The sequence below is a fragment of the Muntiacus reevesi genome, chromosome 1 (genome assembly GCF_963930625.1).
Source record: "Muntiacus reevesi chromosome 1, mMunRee1.1, whole genome shotgun sequence".
NCBI lineage: Eukaryota > Metazoa > Chordata > Mammalia > Artiodactyla > Cervidae > Muntiacus > Muntiacus reevesi.
Window position 1 is genome coordinate 163,959,270 of NC_089249.1, and position 15,029 is coordinate 163,974,298.

The following is a 15,029-nucleotide window of genomic DNA, read 5'->3' on the forward strand; positions in this document are numbered from 1 at the left end:
GCAGGGCTACACTCCTCCAAGATAATGGGGAAGAATCCATTCCTTGACTCTTCCAGCTTTTGGTAACCCCTGGCATTCCTCTGCTGAGGCCACATTACCCCAGTCTCTATTTCTGTCTCCTGTGTGTGTGAGATCTCCGTCTGCCTCTTTCTTGAAAGGACGCTGGCAATTGGATTTAGGGCCCCTGGATAATCCAGGATAATCTCCCCATGTCAAGTTCATTAACTTAATCACATCTGCAAAAATCCTTCTTCCCTTATAAGGTAACATTTTACACATTCCAGAGATTAGGACCTGATATCTTTGGGTGGGCATTATTCAAGCTAATATACCCAGTCATGCAAATTTTGCCTCATGTCCCCCCAACATTGGTCTCTGTTAGTTTGGAGGTCTCAGTTCTCAAGGGAAGGGAAGCAACACAGTTTTCATTGAATTGGAAGTTAGAACTTCTAACTGGCCATATTGGGCTTCTCATGCCACTCAAATAACAGGCAAAGAAAGAGTCAACATGCTGGCTGCCTGACTGGTCCTCATTACCAAGGGGAAATTGGGGTGTCACTACACAGCAAGGGCAAGGAAGACTATGTCTGGAACCAGGGAGTTCTCAGGGGTCCCTTGCACAAAAGTTAATAAAAAGCTATGGCATCCAAAACTGTGCAGGACCACTGAAGCTACAGACCCTGTAAGAATGATTCTCTGGGATCATTCCACCATGTAACAGATTCCAACTGGCTGAGATCCTGGTCAAGGACAAAGGGAACATAAAAGGAGAGTGAAAGAAAGAATATATTTACTCAAGTAGTGAAGTATATATAATAGATAAAGAGAAACACTCGATTGAACGTATCTATGTATCAGCTATGGCACTGTGACCAGCTACCAGAAGGGGTTCTATTGCATCAAGGGGCGTGTGTGTGTGTGTGTGTGTGTGTGTGTGTGTGTGTGAGATATTAAGTGTTTTTCTCCTCTCCCTTCTTCTTGTCCCTTAGGATTTTATTTAAAGTTTGTGGGCAATTGCTAGATTTACAGTATACTCTTTAATTGCAGGTGTGATTGTGACTGAATTGGAGTAATTAACATCACCCAAATATGGATTCGATGACTAAGTCCTGGAGCTGGATACATCTATTGGATGGTGGAATTTCTTGTGTTTATCATTTCCAGGGAGTGAGTTAGGGTCTTCATTTGTAGGCAGGATAGTTTCATCTTATGAGGTGGAAGCTACTGTTGCCAGATGGAGGTTCAGACATGTGTGGATGGACATGTATGGATACCGAGCGTCCAAAGGGTTGGGCTGTTATGAGGCTATTGCTTTTTCGTTCCAGATGCAGCCTTCTGCACTCTGCTCTGTGAAACTGGAGCTGGGACTCTGCAAACTACATCAGCTTTGTCAGCTAGCTTTGATAACTAGGGGCACTGGGGAAACACTGGAGGCAGAAGTGGAGATTTCCCTTCTTCCTTTGCCTTCTCTTCCTCCTAACCTTATTTACAACAGCCTGGCAGCCACAGCTGCCCCCAGCCCTCAGCTACTTTTCTGCACACCCAGACAAGCTTCACTGTGTCCCCTTGGAGGTACTAGGACCAGTCAGACAGCACGCCCTCTCCAGACCTCTGAGTTCTAGCATTATAGGGCTCCCCCAATCAAGTCAACAGGTTCTGCCAGCCTCAACCTCTTCCCTTCATTCCTGCAGCCTCAGGAGTGGGACTTGCTTCCTGCAGTGGCTTTCTTTAGGTTATCCTGGTGTTCTGTTTGTTCTTCTAGTCTGCCTAGATCAGTATAACCCATTCCTTATAGTAAATTCCCTGTGTTGAAAAACCTAGTGTAATTTCTGTTTTCCTGACTGGACCTTGACTGATACAAACTATTAGAAAAGCCGAGACAGAGGACAGTTCCCCAACACATTTAAGCACCCAGATCTAGCTTCACATGAGGCCAAATCTATTTCCTGGACTTTTTAGTTATCTGGGCCAATAAACTTTCTTTCTTTTATTTTTGCTTAAAACATTTCAGGTTGTGTTTCTGTTGCTTACACCCAAGAGTCCTGACTAATCCGAATCTCCTCACTCCCACCCCCAGACCAGGTGCCCCACTCCACAAACACTGAACAGCCAAGACCAACCACCTCCTACTGAAAACTTTAATGAAATCAATAAGTTAATAAGTTAACAAAGTGAGGTACTTGCATATCCGAGAACCGGGTTGGTGGGGAACCTCGATCATGGAAGGAAGGAGGGCTTCTTCCCAAGTCTCCTTTGGTCATGGGGCGACCCCAGCCTCCTGCCCCTCTCCACAGCTCTGTCCCTCAGGGGGCGGAGGTGTGGCTCTCTGGGGACGGTGTGGTGCGGGTGAGGTGAGCCAGGACAGGCTCCATCCAGGGCATGATGGTCACATGCAGAGGGCATGTGGGGGCAGGGGCTGGGCACCATGGGGCTGAGCAAGGTCCAGCCCCAGCCCTGGCGCTGGTGCATGCAGGTCCCCAGTCATGAGATGCAGGCAGCTGGGCCTGAGCCCCTTATTCCCTGGTGCCCCACAGAGGGTCACCATTGTTCCCCTCCCCATCACCCTCCTGCCACCTGCACTGGCTTTGCAGAAGAGGGACAAAGCGGTAGGGATACCAAAGAGGAGCTGGGGGCCTGAAGTGGATGGGGGCTTATGCGGTAAGGGGCTGCCAACTGAAGTGGAGAGGGGGTAAGGAAGGAGGGGAAACAGTGTGTGTGAGCGCCATATGTGCAGTTAGTGCCTGGTGAATGGTACTTGCTTGCCGTATTATTCTCTCTAGGAGTTAGAGCGACTAGGAGCAGGGCAAGCCTAGATAGAAGCGGCCCTGACAACCACCCCGGGGAAGGGCCTGGGGGCTTTCCAGGGCTGTCCAGACCCCAGGAGGCCTAGCCTTGAGTCGTGCTGTGGGGATGCCAAGGAGGGCCCTTAGGGGCAGGCAGAGGCAGCAGTTAGGGCTCCTGGACCTGTGAGGAGTAAATCTTCTTGAGAAGGGGGAGCTGGTAAAGCTCTGGGGTGGGGCCTGGAGAGACCTGGGGTCACGTGAGAGCTCCCTCTCCTACCTGGGTGGGGTTGGTAGGAGCGGACATCACCCTGCAAGACCAGGCCGCTGGCCTCAGCTGCAGAGACCCAGCAAACGCTGAGTGGCTCTGTGCTGATGTCTCCAAGTGTAGGTAATCGTGTTTGTCAACGTGAGTGTTGAGAGGCTACCTGCGTGTCTGGGGAAACTGTAGGGACATGTTTGTGTGACCGTGGGAGCACTGTCTGGGAGATCTGGGGGCAGAACACAGACAGTGATGCTGTCAGACGGGAGTGAACATTGGCAGGAAGACGGAGCCCCTGGGAGTGGACACCTGCAGAAGGGAAGGAAGGCCCAGGCACTGCCCTTGGGGAAGCAAGGGAGAAACAGGCCCCATGCTGGGAGGGGAAAGGAGGGGTTGATAAGCCAAAGATCAGGGATGGGGGTAACAGCCAAGCAGCCTGAGACCAGCTACAGCTGGGGGCCCATCTCCCAGGGCGGGAGGGGCAGAGGGACCCCATGGGGGTCCCCAAAGTTGCATATTTAATGTAGTTTGCATATATGGTGCCCACCTGCCTGGCGGCAGGCTCCTGTGCTTGTGGGTACCCGTGTGGGCACCGTGGGCCCACCCCCAGGTGGAGCGGGGTCTTGGCGGGAAGGCTTCCCTGCTCTGTCCGGAGGGCGGGCCAAAGGCCTCGCCTTGCATAGCTGGGAGCTGGGTCGGGGCCCCAACGCCCTACTCCCACTCCAGGGGCAGTGCCCCTGCCAGTCAGGCCCTATCGGGCCTTGATGGAATGGGCAGGGCACTGGGGGGCCCAGAGGCCGCCGGGCAGCCGCCGCCGCTGCCCTCCGTGCGGCCTGGCATCTCACGCTCCTGAGGTGGGGGAGGTCGCTGGCACCCACGTCGGGTATCTCGCCCACCCGGGCAGCTCAATACTGCATGTGGCCTCTCTCCCCACGAGGGAGTGAGTTCAAGTAAGAGAGGAGTCCGGAGGCCTCAGAGGGCGGGTCCGAGCGCCAGGCCCCCGAGAAGACCCTCAGTCCATGTTGGTGCTGACCGAGCGGGAGATGCTGAGCGTCTGTGCGGAGACGGAGATGTCCTCGTGGTCCACGGGGCTGTGGTAGTCGGAGGTGATGTCGGGGTCGAAGAGCGGCACCTGCACGGTGCCCAGGCTGGCCGAGGTGCCAGCGCGCAAGCAGCGCGAGTAAAAGCCCAGCAACAGGTCCAGCTTGTGCTCGATGGACTGCACCTGGGGGCGGGGCGCGGCTGGAGGCGGGGCCTGGCCGGGGCTTGGGGGCGGGGCGCGGCTGGAGGCGGGGCCTGGCCGGGGCTTGGGGGCGGGACGCGGCCGGGGGGCGGGGCTTGCCCGGGGAGGGTCGCATCTGGGAGGCGGAGCTCGGCCGGAGGGCGGAACGAAGCTGGGAACCTGGGGTTTATTCCCACCCACCCACCCCCCGCCCCCCGCAATGAAATTTAGTTGTGACGGGTTGGGATAGTCCAGGTGATCAAGAGAGACAAATGAGGCAGGGTTAAATGAAGTTGATGGGACTTGGGCTTATCTGAGATGCTAGCAGCCTACCTAGGGCGGGGCTTGGCCGGAGAAGGTTGGTTTATCGGGGTCGTTTAGCAGGGGTGGGCGGGCTTTCTTGGAGGCGGGGCTTATCTGTGGGGCCGGGTCCACCTCGCAGCGGCTGCGTGGGCCCGGCTCGGGCCTGCAGCTCGGGTGCTCTGGGTTAAAGCGGACCCTCCCCTTGGGCCTAACCCGGGGGCCTTCCAGAGCTTCTCGGTCGCCGGCTATCTCCCCCACACCAGCGAAACTCCATCCCACACTCACCTGCTTCTCCACCTTGACCACACGTCCCATTATACTGATTTCATCCACCGCCTCCGTATCGGAGGGCCCTTTGTCACCCTTCTCCCGGGCTTTCCGGTCCCCCGGGCCCCGGCCGACAATCTGGTCCACCCTGTGGGGAAAGGGAACTGTCAAAGGACCCAGACACTGGCCACCCCACTTTCCTACAAGAATTCGAGCTCGCCTTCTGAAAGGGGAGACATTCGCCTGGGTGGGAGCAGGCCGTCTGAGAGAGGGGGCCAGTTTGCTGTGCCTAAGGGAGAGACCAAGTTTAATGGAGGTGCCCGGTCGTTGCTTTGACCAGAGCCGAACCCACAAGCATGACAAGTAAAACAGCTGCCTGATGAAAGCTGGGTAGGAATGGACTGGGAAGGGGGAGAGACACAAGTGGGGATGTGACTTATGAGGGGGACAAGGCTGAAACTGGTTCACCTTACCTTTGTGCTCCCCTTTACAGCGACATACTTGAAAGTGTTATCCCTACCCTCTAGCTTCAATTTCTCTTTCCTGACTCTCTAAAACCTCTCTAATCAGGCTTTCATTCCCACCATTTCACCGAAACTACGGTTGTCAAGACACCAAAAGAGCTCCATGTTGCTAAACTTGGTTCTCAGCCCTCAACTATGCTTGACCTGTTAGCAGCACCTGGCACATCTGATCATCCCTTCTTTCTGCACGTTCTTCATTTGGATTCCCAAACATAACTTTCACCCAGTTCTCCTACCTCACTCACCTCTCCTTCTGTCTCCTTTGCTGGTTCCTCCTTTATCTCCACAACCTCTTAACACTGCAGGACCCAGAGCTCACTACTAGGACTCCTTTTTTTTCTTCTATTTATTCTCACTCACTAAATGATGTCTTCAGTTCCAGATTTTCCATTCCTCTATACACGGTTGACACCAAATCTATATCTCCAGCCCATACCTCTCCTCCGAACTCCACATTCCTGCCAGATCCACACTCCATTTAGCTGTCTGATGGGCATCACAAACCCAGCATGTCCCAACTTTCCTGATCGAAACTTGCTCCACTCATTGACTTCCCCCATGTCAATAAACAGCAACTTTTTCCTCTTGCTCAGGCCAAAAACTTCAGCTTTATCCTTGATTCTCTCTCTCTCTTTTTCCTGTTACACCCTATCTGAAAATGCTGTCAGCTTTACTTTCAGAACATATCTACAATCTGACCATTTCGCCTCGCCTTAATTGCTGCCACCTGGTCCACACCGCCATCATCTCTTGCCTGGACATCTGAATTAGCCCCCTCACTGGTCTCTCTGTTTTCATCCTAGCCCCCTATAGGCCATTCTCAACCAGCACCTAGGATGGTCCTTTTAAAATGTACCTCAGATCGCATCTGTCCTTTGTTCAAAACCCCCCAACACTTGCGTCTTACTCTGGATGAACGCCAACATCTTTGCAGTGGCCCCCAGAGCTTTATATAGTCTAAGTGCTATTAGCCTTCTAACCTCATCTCCTGCTTCCCTCATGCCAGGATAGGCACACTGGGCTGCTTGCTGTTCCTAAAACATCACCCCAGACACCTGCCCATCTCCAAACTTTTGCACTTCTGGAAACTATTTAAACAAACCACAATCATGGGGCTATTTGCCTCACCTTCAATTTTTTTTCTTAAATGTCACCTTCTTGCCTGTTTAAAAATCACAAATCTGAACACTTTAACCTTATTTTTCTTCTCAGCCTTTATCATCATCTGACAAGTTCTGGTTTCACTTACTATCATCTGTTCTCCTTCCACTGGAATGAGAGCTCCATGAAGCAGAGGCCATTTGTTTCCCACCATATCCCCACAATCTGACAAGTAACAAATCAATGCCCGGTGACTATTTCTTAAGAGAACAAATGAATGGGCAGTGAAAATGCAGGCCGCAAGAGGAAAAGGGCGAGGTGTAGGTGATTTGGTTCTTGGTGTGAGAATCTTCCTACATGCTGGGTGGAGAGAAAAGGAGTTGGAGGATTCCAGAGGTGAGCAGCACTGAGGACAATTTGCCTATTCTATTACGAGATGCTGGGGGGTGGTGGGGGGGTGGGGTGTTGGTCACTGATAATTTTAAGCCTGTTATTTTAGGACTGAGAAAGCAGTCATCTAAAGACGTCCTTGAAGTGAGTAGGTCTATAGGGTTTACTTCAGGTTCAGTAAGGCTTCCCTGGTGGCTCAGATGGTGAAGAGTCCGCCTGCAACGCAGGAGACCCAGGTTCCCTAGGTGGGGAAGATCCCCTGGGGAAAGAAATGGCAACCCACTCCAGCGTTCTTGCCTGGGAAATGCCATGGACAGAGGAGCATGACGGCTACAGTCCATGGGGTCACAAAGAGTCGGATACGACTCTTTGAGCGATTAACACTTTCCCTTTCAGATTCAATAACAGGTGCGGGTGGCAGGCTCCCGCTGCAACACGCTGCAAGCAAGAAACACCAGCTCCCCGCCGTGGCCCCTAGGGAGCACTTAGGGCTGCATTGGAGCGCCCCGCAGAGGGGCTCCAGCGGGCCTCCTGCCAGAACTGGTGCCTCGGCCATCCTGCCCCGCTCCCCCCGTCCCTGGCCTGGTGCACCCACCGAGCCTGCAGACTCTTGATCCGGCCCAGCATGTCCAGGTGCCCTGCCGAGTACTGTTCAATGACGTCCTTCACGTCGTATGGTCGCAGCGTCTCTTTGAATTTCCTTTTGGCTACCAGGAACTTCAGGATCCTGCAGGGGTCAGGAGTCTCAGAGGACAGGCATTCTTTTCCAGCCCCTCTCTGTCCTTTGCTACCTTGTCTAGCACGAGGCCACCTCCTGCCTGGGCACTGCAGACAGTCACAGCTGGGTCTCCGGCCTCCTCCCTCCCCTCCACGCCCCTGCCTCAGCCTCCTGAGTTTGTTTGGTCTTCTTTAGTATGCAATCACTGGGAGCCCCTGAACTGGGCCTGGTTTCTCTCTGCTGGGTGTGAACACTGCTGCTAAGGACAGCTTAGGGGAAGACACTTCTGCATATGCCTGTTAGCACTCCCGTGCTGGACTCTGGACACCCCAAATGGCATCAGATACAATCTCGGGAGCACTGGTCTGGAGTGGGCGATGAAGAGGACACAGATAATTATGGGGTGATGTGGGCTAGGTCAAGGAGTGGAGAAAGAGGACTGGAGACTATGAGAAGGGAGAGCTTGGCTGGGGAGGTCAGGAGACGTCTTGAGAAGTGATACCTTCCAGTCCCAGGGCAAGAGGAGGGGCATGAAGGGAAGCTTTGGGGACACAAACAGGCATGGAGGTGTGTGAGTGAGAGTCAGTCCAAAGTAGCCAGAAGAGGATGTGAAGGAAAGGGGTTAATCAATGAGAGGTAGGGTGAGGGGTTATTCTGAAGATCCTAGCATCCCTGGCAGAGATTGGGCAATGGGAAGCTGGGGTGGTGGGGAAGGGGCCTTGTGGTTTACTCTGCTTTAGCATGACCATCCTCTGTCCACCTGTGTGGGTAGAGGATGTCCTTGAGGGGCAGAGTCCCAGGCAGGAAGACCCACTCCAGGGGATAAGCCTGAGCTGGGAGTTGGGGTGGGGGGAGTTGGTGAAGTGGGGTGGAGATACAGAACAGCTGTGAGCAGTGTGGGAGAGGGGCCTGAAAGGCTTCTGAGTCTGAGTCCAGGATGACTCCCATGGCTTGGGGCACAGGGTGGAGGATGGTGCCACTGCCTGACATGGGGTCATGGGAGGAGGAGCAGGACTGGGGCATGCTGGGTGAGAGGGGCCAAGGATAGCTGACTTTGGCCAGGGGGAAGCTTGGGTGCTATGTTCCAGCAGCTGGTCCCTTGGAGGGGAGAGACAGGATGCATAAAGGAGGGGTGGGGAGAGGCATTAGACTCTCTAGGAGAGGGGGTGTCCAGATGACTCTGATTTAAAAGAAACACAAAGGAAAGAGGCTTGGAGACAGGTGAATCAGCCAGGGAAGAGAGGGGGTGAGTCTGGAAGGCCTAGGGGTGGAACTGGAGCTACAGGATGGACACAGAGATTGGGCTGGGACTCCATCCCAAGGAGTTTGGGAGCCAGATCCATGGCTACATGGCTAAAGAGCTCAGGGACTCTGGTCCCTGCTGAACTGTTGAGGGAGACAGCCAGTGAAGCCAGGAGGACAAGGGCCTTCAAACTTTTTGACCAAGAACTACAATAAGAAATAGTTTACAGAAACTAGTATACACACACACACACAACTGAAATAGCAGTTTCATAAACACTTATTCTTACTATGAAGAATGCACTCTGATATTTTCTTTTTTCTTTTTTGAATGCTAACCACTAAATTGATTTCACTAAGTTGTTTACAAACTGTTGTGACCTGTGGTTTGGACAGTATGGCTCTAGAGGAAATCCTGGGGGAAACAGACAGGCTGAGGTCAAGACTCCCGAGGGAAGACTCCTTAAGTTTGAGTCACGGAGGCAAGAGGGGGATGAGACTGAGACACAGAGGTGGGGTGAAACTGCCCGTAAGACAGAGACCTAGTGAGAGCCAGGCAGATGCTGACACACAGCTAGGGAGAGAGAAATGAAGAGAAGAGGGCCTGACATACAGGGAGAGAGAGGTAAGGGAGAGAAGCAGGGAGAAGACTGTAGAGTGAGTAGAGGGACTGTGATGGGCGGCCATGCCCACCGCCCCACCTGACCAGCCCTCCAGATGTGATGAGTCTGCACCAACCCAGCCGGGAGCATAAGCCATCTCCCCACCCCACCCACTCTCCAGGGACCCCGCCAGCCAGTATCGTCAAGGGTGCCAGGCAGGCAGCAGCTGGTATCCCAGGAGCTAAGCCAGGCCTGGCCACAAGGGCAGACCCCAGATGGGGAGCAGCAGTGGGTGGCCCACCTCCTGCTTCAGTCTCACCTGACGGAGCGGATGACCGTCTTCACAGCGGGCATGACGTCGTCCACAGTGAGTTCGCACTGGTAGCTCTTCTCCTCCGCCACTTCCTCCGAGGGGCCCTCTGAAAAGTGAGGAGCAGGGGGCCCAGGTGGTGGTGACAGAAGGCAATGCTTGCGACCCCTACCACCATCCTGGAAGACAGCTCCAGAAAGGGCCCAGAGCCTTCCTGGGGGCACAAGCAGACCAGGTTCTTGCCCCCTGGCTGCCTTACCCAGGGGGAACACCTCAGTTTGCTGCAGGCCCATCTCCCCTGTGTATGCATCTGGTGGCCAGTGAGTAGGAACCCCCTTACGGCACATCTGGTCTGGCCTGGGGCAAGTTGCACACAGCCCTGGAGGAAATTCCACCAGCCCCACCATGCAGGACAGTGACATGGGGCTTGAGGCGTCTGCGCATTATCGCACATCAGCCTTATCCTTCAGTCAAGAGGGAATCCAGGGGCGGGCTCCCACCCCCAGCTCTGCTATGGAGGCTGCCTCTAAAGCAAGTCGTTCTCCTCCCTGCATGAGAGAAATGGCTTCTCCAAGGCTGGTGTCCGGCACTGCACGGACAGATGATGCTGTCCTGGCCCCATGGGGCCAAAGGGTGGGGAGGTCAGGCAGTTTCTTGGCAGGAAAGAGGAGGCCCTGGGCACCAACTAGGCCCCAGGTCCCAGCATCCCCCCACCTGGTTTGTGGAGTTCTGTAACTTTCCAGGAAAGGGCTGTGAGCATGGTCAGCCAGCAGCATGCTGGGGGATTGATACAGCACAGACAGAGGCAGCACCACTGGGTCCCCTCCCTCCAAAGTTCCTGTCCCTAACCTCCATCCTTGTCCACCGCCCTCTACACCCCCACCCCCACCACCACCCAGGGGCCTGAAGCATGTCAATGGGAGAAGTCTTCCAGGGAATTTAGTTCAATCCTCTGTTTTTCAGAAGAAGACACCGAGGCACAGAAGAGGGCAGTAGCTTATCCAGGTCACAGTGTAAGTCAGGAACAGAGCTGGAACTCCAAAAAGCCACCTCTCTAAATGCAACCCCCACCAGATTCACAGCCTCATATCCACAGGCTGGGCCAGCAAACAGGGGCAGGGTGGGGAGCATGGGCTACAGAGCTGGACAGACCTGCTTAAGGATATCAGCTCTGCCACTTCCTTGCTGAGAGGGCTCAGTCTCCCCATCTGTAAAATGGGACTAGACACAACCCTACTGTTGCTAAGAGAAGTAGACAAGATAAACCAGAGTGGGGCTGTGCACAGTCAGGGCTCTCTTCAGCCTGGATGGCCTCCTGCTCCTCCCAGAGTTTGTAAGGCTGCTACCTTTTGATGAGCACTTACTGTATTCCAGAACTCTTCTGTTCACCTACTATGGGTAATCTCATATCATCCTCACAACAGCCCTATGAAATAGATATGATCACTGTCCCCATTTTACAGATGTGGAAAATGAAGCCCAGGGAGGTTAGGTTACCTGGCTAAGATAAATGACAAAGCCGAGATTCAAACCCAGGCAGCCTGGCTCCAAAGCCTGTGCTCTTTTTTTCTCTTTTTAAATAGTGGAGTTTTCCTAGGTGGCACTAGTGGTAAAGAACCACCTGCTGGTGCAGGAGACATGACAGATTCAGGTTCAATCCCTGGGTCGGGAAGATCCCCTAGAGGAGGGCATGGCAGCTCACTCCAGTGTTCTTGCCTGGAGAACGCTATGGACAGAGGAGCCTGGCTAGCTACAGTCCACAGGGTCACAAAGAGTCAGACATGACTGAAGTGACTTAACATAGCCAGTTCACAATGTAGTGACAGTTTCAAAACAGCTCAGCCACATATATACTTGTATCCATCCTCCCCCAAACTCCCCTCCTATCCAGCAAAGCCTATGCTCTTAACCACTACCAAACGCCACCTCTATATTCTCCTCTGATTCTCAAACAGCCTGGAGCCCAGCAAAGCAAGTATTATGATGCCCACTTTACAGACCAGAAGACTGGTGCCCAAAGATGGTCAATCTGCCGCAAAGCTGGGGCTAGAACCAAGTGTTTCCACCCCCAGCCCAGACTCCAGGCCCGCCCTGCCATCCTCAGCGGGCCCTGGCCCCAGACCCGCAGGGGCTCACCCTCAGCTGAGGTGCGGGGTTTGAGTCTCAGAGAGGCCCGGAAGCGGGTGCGGTCGTTGAAGCTCCAGCTCTTCTGCACCTTGGTGGGACTGCTGGCCTCACCCACCTGCTCGCTACTCGGCGAAGTGGGCATTGGCGGAGGTGCCAGGTGCTGCTTGGAGGGGCCCGTCCGCCGCTGGGAGCTGCCCATGCGGATGCGGTCTTTGATGCCCATCCGGCTGCTGGCAGGGCAGGATAGGCGGCGGAGAGAGTCAAGTTAGCTGCAGCTGGGGGTAGGTGTGAGTGGGGACACAGCTGACTTGGGACTTGGGGGGCAGTTACTGGGGCTGACTCTCCTCCAAGCAGAGATGTTCTAGGATGGGGCATGGGTGTGGTAAGGGGAACCCTGACTCCTATAAGAAGCTGATCCGGGATCAGTCTGAACAACTCCGCTCCCCACCCCCACCTCCCACCCATCATTGCCCGGACAGATAAGGGTGCACAGGAGACGGATGTCAGAGTGGAAAGAGTGACAGAAACCCAAGAAGGGAGTCAGAGACAGACAGAGGACCGGGAGCTGGGCCTGGCCCAGGCGGGGGTTGGGGGTGGAGGCAAGAGGCCCCTCTGGGGACAGACAAGCTGCTGAGGGATGGAGAGGCTCACCTGGCCATGCACACTGAGTTAGACCCGCAGCTCGTCTCTGTACATGTGGGCCAGCTGTGTGGAGCTGAGGCTGTGTGCATGTACGTGTGTACTGTGTGTGCTTGTATGCACACAGGTGCCAGTGTGTGTACCTATTTTCCTCCTTTGTCCTCTGCTGGAGCTATCTGACCCCACCTGTTCAGGGCTTCAGGACCTGGTACAGTTGTATAGGCAGTGCACTGCAAAATTCCAAAGGTCTCCATCATTCAGATTTCTGTGTGAATGAAATCACAGCCTGGAGGTGTGCAGTGTACTAGCCTGCTGGGGGTCTTAGCCCTGTGGGTCTAGCTGCTGGGCCCACATGTATGCCCAGGCCACGGCTGGTGGCCCCACCCCCAACCCAGTGGAGGTCTATAACCTGTTCTTCTCTGTCCACCCAGACGGACATCCTGCCCACATGACCTCTCACTGCCTCCTGTGCCTGCAGTTCAACAGCACCTGCACGTCTGTGTACATGTGAAGACACGTGTATGTGTTTGTGTATACGCTTAGACTCCCCTTCTCACACCCAAACTCCTCACCTATTCTCCAAATCTTGGAAGAAGACAGGTGAGGGGAGGCCTCGGGTGCCCCAGAACCGGCCCAGCGTACCCAGTGCCTGATAGAGTAACTGTCCAAGAGGTTCAAGGACCGCATTATCTCTGTTTGAATGGGACCTATGCAAATATCCCCATCCAGACAGCTCCTGGTGGTGTCACTGCCACCACCCTGCTGTGGTTGCCACTTGAAAGGCCCCCTTCAGACAGGTGTGGGGCCCTTGCACCTCGAATGTCCAGGGCCCCAGCTCAGGAGAACACCAACCAGTCTTAGAGGAATTCTGATGCGGGCGGGGAGCAGGGACCAGGGGAGGACACTGTGTCCACCTGGTCTTAGAGACTTTCAGATCAAGGGTTGAGCAGGAGACAGATTCTAGTTTCAGAGCTGAGTGGGGGTCGGGGTCCTCCATGCCCAGCCGTGGGGGATGGAGTATATAGAGCAAGGTGCTGCAGTGAGGGAGACCCCGGAAGGTGCTATCAGGAAGGCAGCTGGGAATGTATGTAGGGCCATCCTTAGGGGTAGGGACCTCTGCCCAGAGGGGAGAGGTAACAGGACAAGGATGGGGGCCCTGAGGATATCAGAAGGGAAGGATGGGGCGGCCCCTGCAATCCATCATGCTGTTTGCTGGCCCAGGATTTCCTCAGCACATACCAAAGATTCCAACCAAAGTTTGAGGCTGGCTCTCCCAAACTTTCCTCCGCAGAGCAGTTCCTTCAGGCTCTTCTCATGCTGGCAAGCACCCACCACCCGACCCGGGCCACGCGACCACCCCCTCTGTCCTCCGCTTCTTCAAGGGGCAGAGGAAGAGAGAGGGGCAGAGAAGGCCTTGACAGTCAGCCAAGGGCCCAGGAGTCTGGATCTCTGTGCTCGGCACATCACTCCAGCGCTGTTCTGGGGAAAAGGGGCTGAGCTCCCTGTCATGAGAAGTGTGCGAGCCATACTGAGCTTGCACCCAGCAGGACTCATGAAGGAAGGGATGTGGCACTTGCCCCAGAGGTCTTGAAAGGTCTCTCTCCAGCTCTGATTCTGTGATGATTGAAGGAGCTTCTAGCCTGATTTGTGGGATTCTGTAACTTTCCAGCCAGCCAGAGACCCTGGGCTCCTTTTCAGTGTAAGAAGGCACTGTTTTCCCAGAAGTGGCCCTGGATTCCAGCGCCTTGGGCAGGGCCCAGAAAATGGCTCACGTCAGCCTCTCTGGAGCCTAAAAGCTCAAAGAAAATGGAAAGAAACCTGGCACACAGTGGGCATCAGAAGAGCACACAAGGTCCCGGCTGGCTGCCTGAGCCTTTTCAGCTCTCAGCCACGTTGGGTGGCGGGTTCCATAGTTACCACCGCTATTTTACCGATATGGAAGGAGGTGCCTAAGCTTCCAAGGTCACAGAGCTCCTCCGCATGGAACAAGGACTGGAACCCAGTTTTCTCTGATTTCAGAGGCTGTGTTCTTTCTCTGGGAGGAGCCAACAGGAGAAGGTCTCTGGCAGTAATTCTCAGCTGGGGGTTATTTTACTCATTAAGGGACATTTGGCTGGAGACATTTTTGGTTGTCTCCCTGGGGCGGAGAGGGAGGTGCTCCTAGCTTCTAGGTAGAGGCCAAGGATGCAGCTAATCATGCTGAACAATGCATAGGACAGCCTCCAACAATAAGGAATTTTCTGGCGCAAAACATCAGTGGGGCCAGTGATTTCAGCATTGTTGGTGGCTGGGGGACAGGTGTGTGAGCTCAACTGGCGCATCCCTGTAAGAGAGGGCAAGCTCAGGGCACAGGCTGCCTTCTGACTGCTTGGCTGGACCCAACCCCCTGTGTTCACTTCCACAGGGATTTCTTTAAGCACTCCATCTGCCTGCCAAACACCAGGCTCGCAGACAGTCGGAGGCAGCCTACCTAGAACAGGTAGGCTGAATACAGCCTCTCTCTTCGAGACTGTGGAAACAGCCCTGGCCTTGCCCGTCCTGC

At 54.5% G+C, this 15,029-nt stretch overlaps 1 protein-coding gene across 3 annotated transcripts in view; it reads right to left on the reverse strand.

Moving 5' to 3' along the window:
* Positions 1-2,124: 2,124 nt before the first annotated feature.
* The window catches only part of KCNQ4 (potassium voltage-gated channel subfamily Q member 4), a 56,346-nt gene continuing 43,441 nt past the window's right edge, over positions 2,125-15,029 (reverse strand). For all 3 annotated transcript variants that reach the window (XM_065915336.1, XM_065915326.1, XM_065915346.1), the window contains 5 exons: positions 11,858-12,078; positions 9,731-9,830; positions 7,445-7,576; positions 4,853-4,982; positions 2,125-4,267 (listed from right to left, as the gene is read on the reverse strand). In XM_065915336.1, the coding sequence (XP_065771408.1) occupies positions 4,055-4,267; positions 4,853-4,982; positions 7,445-7,576; positions 9,731-9,830; positions 11,858-12,078 (796 nt within the window). In that variant the 3' untranslated portion in view covers positions 2,125-4,054. The remainder of the gene's footprint in view (positions 4,268-4,852; positions 4,983-7,444; positions 7,577-9,730; positions 9,831-11,857; positions 12,079-15,029) is intronic.